Genomic DNA, 12,954 nt, shown 5'->3' with positions numbered 1-12,954 from the left:
GAAGTGCAAAGAGAATATACTATATATCCTACTCCAAGTGTGATCCACAGATCAGCAGCAGCAGCATCACATGGGAGTCTTAGAAACACAGACACTAAGGCTCCATCAAAGGCCCACTAAAACGGAACCTATACTGTAAGATCCTCAGTAATCTGTATGCACATTAGACTTTGAGGTTGAGAGGTCCTAGACTAACAAACCGAAGAGTAGTTGGAAAGATAATAAAATTCCCCTGGATGAAGCTGACTGGGAGAGTAGACGACATTTAACTGACCTTGAAAATACAAGTTAACAATGAGCAAGAGTTCCCTGCTCATCTTTAAAACTTCAATTACTCTTTTTTAAGAACAGATCACAAAAGCAGCCAAGAGGTAGAGAGATTAGACACATTTTAAATACTTTATCCATCCATTCCTGATTGGAATTAGAAGAAGAAAGACTTGCAACTTAGAGGACACTTACATTTTACGAACTGTGGAAACATTAAGTAAGAGCTTGAGAATTTTAAGCTATTAGAATTCAATTTTTTTCTAAACTCAAAAATTCCCATTTTTACAAGTTATAAAGTAAAAGTGAATTTATACAGTTTTCAAATGAAAATTTCCCAAACTTGTAATTTTAATAAGCCCCACCAAAATCACAAAGACAGAATACCTTCAGTATTTTGTAGTTCCATGTATATTAATCTTCAGTTCACTTTAAAATCAATACAGTAGACTATATATTGAAAAAGTGAAAGTAAAAGTGTTAGTCTCTCAGTCGTGTCCAACTCTTTGTAGCCCGCCAGGCTCCTCTGCTCATGGAATTCTCCAAGCAAGAATACTGAAGAGGGTAGACATTCCCTTCTCCAGGGAATCTTCCTGACCCGGGGATCAAACCCAGGTCTCTCCCATTGCAGGCAGATTCTTTACCATCTAAACCACCAGGGAAGCCCCAGGGTATTAAATAATACCAAAAAATTACTCATTTTGTCAGGTATCATAACCACGTGGTGGTTATGGAAGAAAATGTCTCATTTTTTTAAGAAATGCACACTGAAATATGGAAGGGTGAATGACTTTGTTTCTAACACCTCAGAAAGAAAAGGAAATACAGAAAAATGTGGCAAACTCTTGATGATCGCTGAATTTGAATCAGAGGTCAGCAAATAGCAGCCCACAGCCTGTTTTCATAAGGCCTAAGTTAAGAATGGTTTTTCCATGTTTAAAAGATTGTAAAAAATAACAAAACAAAGAAAAATATGCAAATGTTGGCCCACAATATGCAAAATGCAAAATATTGCACAAAAATATGCAAATGTTGCCCCATAAACCTAGTTTATTAGTAGACCCTTTACAGTAAATGTTTGTTGACCTCTGTCCTGTATGATAAGCGTAAGATTGCTGTACTACTTTTCTCTACTTTTACGCATGTTATCAAGTTTTAATACTGAAAGATTTTTAAATAACAGTCTAAGTAGAGAAAGACAAATCTAGTAAACCCCAATAATGCTTTAATAGAAACCAAGCAAAAAATCCACAATTTGCTAACATTCAAACAATGAAAATTTTAAACAATTAAAAGTGATTCTCACTCAATAAATATTTGAATGAATCTGGTACCAGGCACTGTTCCAAGGTCAGGAGTGAATGAAAGAGACAAAATTCCTGCCTTTGTATACTTCTGGCACTGTTGTGCTTATTTTCTTATTTTAATTACAAGCATTCTATTTTCCTCCTTTTCAGTACTATGGTCAAGTACATTACTATGTTTTGACATATAAAAACTAAGCATTCATGTGGACTTGTTTTCACTGTAAACAGTATCAACAAAAATTACACAACATGAAAGACCAGCAACTTAAAAAAAACCCTAATAATTAGGCAATACTTACCGGAGATCCAAAGTTATGTCCAACTTCATGAGCAAACGTAATGTGAGAGACTTTGGGGGGTACGTGAGACCCATAGTTCTGAACAGTAATAATTCCAGTGTTTAAAGACTTCTTCTTACCATCTGAATAGAGCTTACTTTTTTCACATATTCCTCCAGAGCTTCCTAAGTCAAAACAAAAAATGGCTAAAATTAGCATCTTCCCCCCTCCAAATAATTCTCTAATATATGCCATATTAACTTGAAACATTTTATATGTATTTTGAGTCCAAACTTGGTACATAGATATATCAAGTTCTAAAAAGTTTCTTTGGTCCATGATTAGAAAGTCAAGCAAATAAAAATTTTAATGGCACAAATAAATTCTCAGGATTGAATACAAAGCCCTTATAAAATGTTCCTCTTCATAACCAAAATGTCTCCAAATTTTTACTCCTCTTAATTTAGCAAAACAAATATTTAAGATTCTGTTAAATTTAAATAATTCAGCATTTACACTGGGTCTTTTTCATTTTTCAAGAAGAAAACTTATATTTAAGTTAAATGAAAGCTGACAAAATATTCTCAAGGAGATGCTAAGAAAGTAACTTCTACAAATAATAATAGTGATGGACAGGAGTATGTGATTCATGTCCTAAAAGACAACATACTATATACTCTTTAAAAAGAAAAAAGTATTGAAGGCTAGGGTGTGGAGGAAATAGGCTGATAGAGGTACAAACTTCAAGTTGTAAGATGAGTAAAGTCTGAGGATCTAATGTGTAACACATGATGACTATAGCTGAAAATGTGGTATTATATAAATTAAATTTGCTAAGAGAACAGAAGTTAAACATTCTCTCTCACACACACACACACACACACAACACACACACACATAAATGTAAATATGTGAGGTGATGGATGTATTAAACTTGGTGGGGGGAATCATGCATTCACAATGCATACAAATATCAAATCACATTGTACACTTTAAATATCTTACAATTTTGTCAATTATATCTCAATAACACTCAAAAAATGTCAAGTAGGTAAAAGAAAAAAGGAACGAAGGACAGAGAGTGGGAAGGGAGAAAAAGCAAATGTGGTAACATGCTGCTGCTGCTGCTAAGTCGCTTCAGTCGTGTCTGACTCTGTGCGACCCCATAGACGGCAGCCCACCAGGCTCCCCCATCCCTGGGATTCTCCAGGCAAGAACACTGGAGTGGGCTGCCATTTCCTTCTCCAATGCGTCAAAGTGAAAAGTCAAAGGGAAGTCGCTTAGTCGTGTCCAACATGTTAACTGATTAATTTATCAGGCGTTCACTACACTACTCTTGCAACTTTCAGGCAAGTTTGACTTTTTTTCCAAAATAGGTTCAAAAAACTCAATTATGATTTCCCAACATGTCTTGAAGATATTTTCAAATTTTAGTCTTCATTTTTCACTTGTATGATACATATGAAACCATTTTGTAGTTCATCTGTTCATTTACAGTTCCTAAACTTCAGAGCTTAATACCAACATGAAAGTGTTTTCACATCTAAATGCAGTTAATTTTAGAAATTAAAAAAAAGAACATCAGCAAATTAGAAAATCCTTGTTTTTACATACACTGCACTGAGACAATCACAGTATTTTAAATAACTAATAAAGACTTTCAGGGAGAAGTACTTTGGTTTACATTCACATTTTAAGAGATTATTTGCATTTTTTCATTAAAATGCAATCAAATGGATTAGGATATTCTGATAAATGATCTAATTATTTCAAATTAACTTTCTACACACAAAGTTACAAACAAATTACATTTTTAAAAGTCTAACATTTATAATCTCTGATAAAGTATATAATAGGAAAGCAATTAAAAAAAGATGTGCAAGATATGCTATATTTCAAATGCATAACCAATAAGAAGGCTGAATGTGGCAGCCTGGATGGGAAGGGGGGTTTGGGAGAGAATGGATACATGTATATGTACGGCTGAGTCCCTTCGCTGTCCACCTGAAACTATCACAACATTGTTAATCGATTATACCTAAATACAAAAGTTCAAAAAAAAAAAGATATCCAAGAATAGCAAGATGCTACAACTGTTGCCTTGTTTCTTTTAATATTAGAAAGTACAGGAAAACATATCATAAATTTAATGACTATTATGATACAATTCAAGAAACTGAAATGATAATGTGCTTTCACAGAAAACTAAACTTAAAGACTAAGTCATATATGCAGATTTTAAAGGGCAAAGGATTGAGAACCTTTATATTTAATATTTACTATGTTTTCTACACAGAAAACTGAATAGAAAGATAACAGCAAATGACTTACAAATATTTAATATATTCTCTTAATCTACTTTTACTTTTGGAGTCCGAAGGACTGTATCACTATTCTAGAAACTAGAAAATATATAAATAAGCATTCTGTATGTAATAATTACAGTCTATATATTATAGTTTTAAGTAAGTAGCAAATTAATATCCTGCCTTATCGAAGATGTGTCATACGCAAATTGGTCCAGTGCTGTACTGTCAGACTTGAATTAAGCACAGAAGATTCCACACTGCAAAGCTTTATCAGTTAAAAAAAAAGTAAACAGCACATATTAAAAACTCCAATAATGCAATTCCTATATTTTTGAGGTCTATCTAATTTAAGGAAAGATAATGCATAAATTTGAGTGTAGTCTTCTGAAATATAGTCTTTTTAATTCATATCTAGTTTAATATATTTAACTGCTTTTGGTTTCAATAACTATTGCTTATCTGGAAAGTTTGCTATTTTTATAGACTAACAGCATATGTCAGAATAATTCAGTTATACAGAAAGAAATACAATACTATGCCTAACTTTATTAGTTGTGATTTAACTTTTTAAATACTGCAACAATTTTTGATATGCCCGAAACTCAATTAATGATGTTATAAATACCTACAGCTAAGTCATAACTCAAGTTCAGTAACTGCTTTACATTGTAAATTTAAAAGTTTACTACATACAGTCATCACTGAAAAATACAAATTATGAATAACAGTGATGGATGGATAACTTAAAGACCAACAAAGAAACAGAAACATTTTTCTACCTACAAGATAGTCTGAGGGCTAGTCACAGAATATCAGTCCTAAACTCGTTAAAACAATTCCCCAAAAGAAAAAAATTATAAAACGTACAAGGGTAAATTTAATACCTTGAAAGAATCCATAAATACAGTTTTGATGTGAGCAGGCCTAAACATCTACAACAATAGTAGCATGCTGACCATTCAACATTAATCTGAGCAGTAATTCTGAAGTAAAAATTAGTATACTGCCAGACAGGTTCTAAACTAGAAAAACAGAAAAGAAGATCTCTACCAAATGAAATGTCCCCCAAAATGTTTTTCATAAATGGTCAGAGGAATACTCAAAGGTTCAGGATTGGCTCTGCAGATGAATTTCACAGTCCGCCTTCTTCAGTGACCTGGCAAACTGAGACTATATTCACTGGGTTAATTGATAACAGTAAGGTGGGTAACAGATGAGCAGAATATGGCCTTAATAAAACAAAGACCCGCTCAAAAATCATGTTAGAAGGGTGTAGCAAATTAAGTACAACAAAGGGCTATCTAATATAAAGAATTTACTTTGTGAAGGAACTGACATTTCAGTCTCTAAATAAAAGGCTGCTGCTGCTGCTGCTGCTGCTGCTGCTAAGTTGCTTCAGTCGTGTCTGACTCTGTGCAACCCCATAGACAGCAGCCCACCAGGCTCCCCCATCCCTGGGATTCTCCAGGCAAGAACACTGGAGTGGGTTGCCATTTCCTTCTCCAATGCATGAAAGTGAAAAGTGAAAATGAAGTCGCTCAGTCGTGTCCGACTCTTTGCGACCCCATGGACTACAGCTCACCAGGCTCCTCCGTCCATGGGATTTTCCAGGCAAGAGTACTGGAGTGGGGTGCCATTGCCTTCTCCTAAATAAAAGGCTACTACCTGCTTAACACAAAACTTTGCTTATAAAAAGAGAAGTTTAATCTTTCCAGTTTCTTATTCAAGACTAACTTTGTTTTGGAGACCAGACTCCTCCCTTTTTAGCACTCCCTTCTAGGTCCTGTATGATTTCACATGGAAGCCTCCAAGTTAGCCCAGTTTACGAGCTGTTTCTACTTATTATGGAGTTAGGGCAGGAGGAACTGTTTTTCTCACTAAAAGGAAACTGAAGGCAGAACCCAATCACATTAAGAAATTTTAAGAAAACAAATAAAAAGTAGCATAAAAAAAGACTAAAACACAAGAAACATTATTGGAATGTTTCAACCCTCATTGTTTTTTCCACCTTAACTCAGTCAATAAAGAGGACTACAGCTAGTAATTTGAGTAACTATCCTGTGAAAATTAACACAACAGTATCACAACAAAATTCTTTTCATTACTATATATTTGAATAGTGAAAACAGCTGCAGAATTAAATGAAATTAATACAATAATAAATAAATAAATAATACAATAAATAATACCATAGAAATTAATTAGGTCAAATAAAAATGAAAAAGGTTAAGAAAAGCAACAGACCACAAGCTGAACAGATCAGCTATAAAATACTATTGCAAAAAATTAGGCTAAAACTAGCATTACTAAGATTTGCATACAGAAATATTAAGTCACAAAGGAAAGGCAAAGACAGAAGAAATTACAATGAAAAGTAAACAAGCTGAAACAACATGATTTACCTGAATTTACAGAGACAGAAGAGACAAGGACCCAGTACACTAGCTCCCAATGCAGAGCTCTTCTCTTTATCTCATGACAATTACCCAAAACGATGCCTAAATTCTAGTCAGACACGACTGAAGCGACTTGGCATACATGAGAGCATGACTCCTCTCTTTTAAGAAAGAAGGAAACAGATTCCATCTCTACTTAGATTCAGGAAACATTTCAACTGCTTCTTGGAAATGTCTTAGAGAGATAAAGGTAGGATGTTACATTGTAATAATACCGAGAAAAATAACTACCAAATGCACAAAACGTGGAACCAAAAGGTCCAGATTCTAGGTTCTTTGTGGTACTGGGTTGTAATCCAACTTTCCTCGTCTGTATAATGGAGGAAATAACACCTATACATCACAAGGGAACTGAATTAATTAGTAAGAGCAAATACATCAAGTTGCTTGTAAAAACAAAATGCAAACCAAATAAACTCAGTTCAGGTTGTCTAAGGACAAAGGGAAATGAAGAAGAAAGCTATCAGGGCAGGTATCCTATTTTAGAAAAAGTTGTGTCAAAGGAACAAAGACCCCTTCTCTTTCCCACTCTGGCCCCATTCTTCTGTCCCTGCCTAGCTGTTCCCCCAGAAGCTCCTAGAAAAAGGCTTGTGAGAGCTGGAGTTGGGATTTAAACACAGATTAAAGGAAGAAGGCATCAGATGAAAAACAACAACAAAAATACAAGTAATGTGGCCTAGCATTCTCAAACCAGAACTATCTACTGTCACTTCAATAAAATAAACAGTACTTCATAAATTAAGTGGTCTAGATATCACAAACTAGACAGAAAAACTAACTGTCCCCCAAACCCTAGTTCAATCATGAGAAAAACATCAAACACACTACGACAGAGGGGCATCCAACAATATCCCTGACCAATACGCCTCAAAACTGTCAAGTTTATAAAAAATAAGAAAAGTCTGAAAAATCATCACAGCTAGGAGGAGACTAAAGAGAAATGACAATTAGATGTATGGTTGTATCCTGGACAAGATCCTGGAATGGGAAAAGGACCTGATCTGAGTAAGAAATCTGAATAAACTATGGGATGATTTTAGTTAACAATAATGTACCTATTATTACATTAATGTAATAATTAATGTTAACAATAATGTACCATGTAATACTGGTTCATTAAGTAAAACAAATGTATCATACTAATGTAAGCTGTTATAAAACAGAAAGGTAGGGGAGATAACACTCTATACTATCTGCTCAATTTTTGTATAAATTTAAAACTGTTCTAAATATATAGTCTTTTTTTTTAAGTAGACATGCAGATATCTGAATATTCAGAAAAACTTAACCAAGCTCTCTCAGAACCACTACATTCTTAATGAACAACAGTCTGGAGTTGAAAATACAAAATGGCATGAAGTTTTTAGTCTGAGACCATCTAATCATTTGCCCAGGAGAGATTTTGTGAGCAAACATATTAATATGCTGGTTTTCAAACTTTAGAATGCATCAGAATCACCTGGAGGGCTTCTTCAGACAAAGACTGATGGGTTCCACACCACCCGGAATTTCTGATACAGTAGACCTGAGTGAGGCCCATAAATTTACATTCCTAACAAGTTCCCAGGTAATATGGATGCTGCTAGTCCATGGAGCACAGTTAAAGAACCACCATATTAACCACAATATATAAAGACAAACCAAATGAATCCTTGAGTTTCTATAGTACTTACTGATGAATAAGGAGAAGGGATTAAAAACATTGTGATAAAATTATCCAACTAATCTTTTTCCCAAGCAGGGAAAAAGAAATTTCAGCATATACAAGTTATAAAATACGTGAATTATCACAGGAAAGAGCGAGACATACAATCTGCTGACAATGCAAGTAACACAAAACCAACACAGATCACTTTAAGGGACAAATATCCAAAAATGCCGTAGTATATAATACATGCAGCCTATGACATAAACATGTATTTTAATGACAGCAGGGATTGGGTACACTTCAAAATGTGGCAGAGAAACAAAAGCTTTGGAACATGTAAAAAGGATATTCACTGCTGGTTTTAAAAAAAGAGCAAAATATATAAGAGGAAAACTATAGTACTAAAGATGTTAAAATATGCATAAAAAATCAAAGAGTAAATTAAGAATAGAAGAGCCTGTCTTACCCCATATAAAGCTGAAGTTGATTCTTTTAAAAAGATGTATCAAAAGGAGAAACTGCTGTTTACAGCTCAGAAGATGATGGACTACTCATCAAATCCTATATGGCAAATTTATATTCAAAGAGTCGGGGATTCTTTCTACTTAATAAATTTGCATTTCTCTAAACTAGGCTACTGAACCTATTATACCGTAAATGACAGATCCCCACTGGACCGCAGTAGAAAGGAGATTATCCTATTCCAGCTTTCTCAATGATAGTGGCTTTCATGGCTAAGGTAGACACCAGCAGAATGTGGGTCCATGCAGTCAACCAATGGAGCTATGGGTCCTGGGGTCTCCTACTCTCATCTCTTTTCAGGCAGTCTCTTTGACTTTTGTTAAAATAAAGGCTAGAAATAAAATAATGATAGTAAAGGTAGTCTTTCTTTTTCTTCCCACCTGCTGTTCTTGAGCAGGATTTCTCTGCATTTTATCTCACTGCAGAACAAAAGCAAGAACATAATTTTCCCTTGTTGACTCTAAGAACCTCTGCCCAACCCCCATCCCATTAATTAATTACATTAACTTTTGTGGAACAATTAGCATTCTGCTTTTTAGTTTCAGAGATAAGTACCACTTTTCCCCATAAAATTATTTATTTCAGCCACTGAAGGTACAATACCAAATGTCAGGCTATCTCCCTGTCAGTACTCATGTAATTCATTTCAAAATAAAAAGCTGCTTCATCTATTTTTCCATTTACATTTATGCTTATGAATTTTACCTAACTTGACCTGTACAAATGAAAATACTATACGGGCATCACTTTCTCCTATACTTTGTAAAATTCAATCCATCATGAAACTGCTTTTCATTCCAAGTAGTAAGTCAAGACATATTTAGATAGACTACCTGAAGGTGCTCCAACCCACGCCAGACCAAGGACACCATCATCAAAATCTCGATCTGTGAAAACGTAGGCCAAACAGTAGTCATCATGATTCTGCTCAGAATTCAGCTCCAGAAACTTCTCCACACCAATATTTGGAAAACGGAATGGATTTGTAGGGTCCTTCTCATCAGCAGTTGTGTTGATCTAAAACCCACAAAACAATGATTTTAATAAGCAGCTAATGTTAGCAGAGTTTTAGCAAAAGTAGTATCCACTACTTAGTCAATTTTTTTTTTTAAGTAGCCATGAGGATATCTGAAGATTTAGAAAAATTTGACCAAGCTGGACAATAGCCCAAAGAAGTTGGGGCTAAATTAATGCTTCTACAATTATTCCCACTTCCTCCACCCTACAGCTGATCATAGACACCAAAAAGAAAAAAAAAAAAATGGAAAGACAAGGCAGGGGAATTAAAACTGAGTATCTTACATTTCTGAGCAAATTTTTACCCCTTTCCTGAACACTTGGGATGAAAAAACAAGTTCTGCTTTCAAAATTTCTAATAAGGAAGTACAGTTTCTCAAATTTAATCATTTGATCAGTTGATCTCTTACATATGGTGATAAGTAAAGGATATAAAACCCTATATTTCACCTAATTAGCAGAACATAAAATAGATATTAAATCCAAGACTGTCAATTCAGCAGACAAATCATATTCCTGGTTCTACTTGCCTAGAAAATCATGAGTCAAGCCCAACTAGCTTCAAGTTCAATTTTTTTCCCTGTTTAAGAATTTTTTTTCTTTGCCCATTTGTGTCTCTATTTCAAGCTGAGTTCCTCCAGAATGTTTACTTCAACACTTTATCTACTACACTCTTGGGGCAGGTTTCTCTTATACAATGTGAAGAATAATCAATTCTGATACCAAACTTCACCAAACAAAAGCTTTTATTTATGAGTCATTTCTTTTCAGAGACCTCTGCCTATCTTTTGAAGTCCTAGAACAATTTGATTTTCTCCAAGTAAGAGAGCTACATATAAGACTTTTGATAGAGAATAAAAAGGAATATATATGAGAATAAACATTGCTTAGAAGGCAAATCTCAGTCTACTGAAAATATCAGTGATAAGGTAAGGCTATTAGAGTCAATAAAATGAAAACTACAGGTCTTTTTATGATCCACATCTTTCAGTAAAACCAAGGGGTTTTCAAACAGGGTGGCAGAAATCCCTTGAGGGTAACTGCCCAAGGACAGATATGAGAACATCTGGTTTATCCATTAACAATTAATCAAAACAATCAGTTATGGTCATACAACACACACACGCACAAATCCCAAAACAAGAATACTATGTATTGTTAAGTAGCCCATGCTTAGAGACATGCTACATATTGCTTTTCCCCACAAAACACAGAAATGAAATTCTGATATTTCTATAATATCGGCTATAAATAAAAACTACATCTAAATTTTAGTTACCTATATTAAAAATGGGATGATGAATATTTAAGTATGTGCTTATAAAATATAAATTTCAAATTATTTAATGGGTCACAAACTTCAACTGATGAGATTTTAAACTAAAGTTTTAATCTTGATTAAAGGCTGGAAAAACAACCAACTGCCACATTACCCTTTTATATTACATGTGTTTCTTCATAATGCAAATTATTTTACTCAAAAAAATGTACCTTACTAAAACTTCTTAAGGTGTTCTCTATTTTTCACTACTTTGCATTTCATTCCTCTGTCTACTGAACAGCAATATTTATATCACTTATCACTTTTATTTGCTCATTTAAATGTTTATATCACTCTCAAAATACATGAAAGCAACTGATTACAGTTCTATCTATAAACCATATTCCACCTTAAGACAACTCAATGTAGTATTTAATCATGTCACTTTTAAAAGTAAAGACCACTTTCAGCTATTTTAAAAAATATATTACACATGTATTCTAAAACTATAATCTAGTCAACCATATTTTAAGAAATATAAAGAATTCTCTATGGGAAATTCCCTGGAGATCTAGTTGTCAAAACTCAGTGCTTTCACTGAGAGGGCTAGGGTTCAATCCCTGGTTGGGGAACTAAAATCCTCCAAGCTGCATAGTGAGGCCAAAAATCAATAAATACATAATTTAAAAAAATTTTAAACCATTAAAATTTTTATTAAAAATAAAGAAGTTCTGTGGAAACTACTTTTGTAAAATGATGACTTTTAAAACATGGGTTATCTAGCTTATAAACTCAGATTCCTAAAAGCTATATACTTTGAAAGAATTCATATTTAGAAAATGTTTGAAACAGTCCAATTTTGTTAATAATTGAGTATTTACTTATTAACAATTTATAACATTAAAACTAAGAATCAGCATTTCTCAAAATGTGTACTGCAATTCTTTGGCGTCTCAGATGATGTTAATACAAAAAAGGCTAAATGAGCTTAGAAATGTATGGATTTCTTTCCCAAAGGATTTTTCAAAACCTGGAATACATTAGTGTGCACTGTTAAATTTCAAGAGGAAATAGAATTAAGTGTTTCTCCAACTTCCAATTTTACTTAACCACTGTATCTATCCTTCCCTCCACTGGAGCATCAAATGGGACACATTCTAAAATATACTTTATAAGGAAAATCTACAGAACTACAGAAACTGGGGAAAATGTCAAGTACCGAATCTCTAGTTACTAGAGCACTTTATAAGTAGTATGTTAATCAGACAAACAGAAAACAGTACTTTATACCATACTTCTTCTACAGTCCAGATTAAAGCTCTATAGATTTCATTCTTAAATCATAAGTCCGGGTATCCCCTCTGTGATCATGTACAACCCAAGAGTAAAGATAACCTGTATTAGTAAATACAATTTAAATTATTTAATGCATAAAGATGAAATAAAAAGCAAGCATTTTCATTTCGTAAACATGATCCTTATTGTTTCTCTTTTTTAATGTTAACTATTGAAATTCCTTACTTACTCTTATGCGTTTCACCATGAAACTGATGTTACGGATTCCAGAGAAGTCTGTTGTCTGGTAAATTGTGTCAATTGCTTTAACATGACTGGATATCTATTGATTTTTTTAAAAAAGAAAAACATTTTAGGGGCAATGTTGAAATGTGAAAAAGACTGTGAATTTCCATTTTCCAAATCAAGAATTATTCATATTCTACCACATTCAAATTTTAAAATGTCAATATCATATACTAGATGAAAGGATGAAAAAGATTAGTGAGCTGGAACTGAGAAGAGAAATTGAATGACTCTCCCGACTTTTCTCTGGCCAAAACCAAACATGCACTCTTGCCTCGGTCATATAAAACTTTGTTTCCTCAATTCAT

The 12,954-nt window shown here is 33.7% G+C and overlaps 1 protein-coding gene across 3 annotated transcripts in view; it reads right to left on the bottom strand.

Moving 5' to 3' along the window:
- Positions 1–12,954, bottom strand: part of ADAM10 (ADAM metallopeptidase domain 10) — a 144,137-nt gene that overhangs the window by 29,181 nt on the left and 102,002 nt on the right. For all 3 annotated transcript variants that reach the window (NM_174496.3, XM_024997276.2, XM_024997275.2), the window contains exons 7-9: positions 12,591–12,683; positions 9,621–9,804; positions 1,874–2,037 (exon numbers count right to left, since the gene is read on the bottom strand). In NM_174496.3, the coding sequence (NP_776921.1) occupies positions 1,874–2,037; positions 9,621–9,804; positions 12,591–12,683 (441 nt within the window). The remainder of the gene's footprint in view (positions 1–1,873; positions 2,038–9,620; positions 9,805–12,590; positions 12,684–12,954) is intronic.

Source organism: Bos taurus, chromosome 10, assembly GCF_002263795.3.
Source record: "Bos taurus isolate L1 Dominette 01449 registration number 42190680 breed Hereford chromosome 10, ARS-UCD2.0, whole genome shotgun sequence".
NCBI classification, from domain to species: domain Eukaryota; kingdom Metazoa; phylum Chordata; class Mammalia; order Artiodactyla; family Bovidae; genus Bos; species Bos taurus.
The sequence above is the reverse complement of the archived record's forward strand: the minus strand, read 5'-3'. Positions and strand labels throughout refer to the sequence as shown.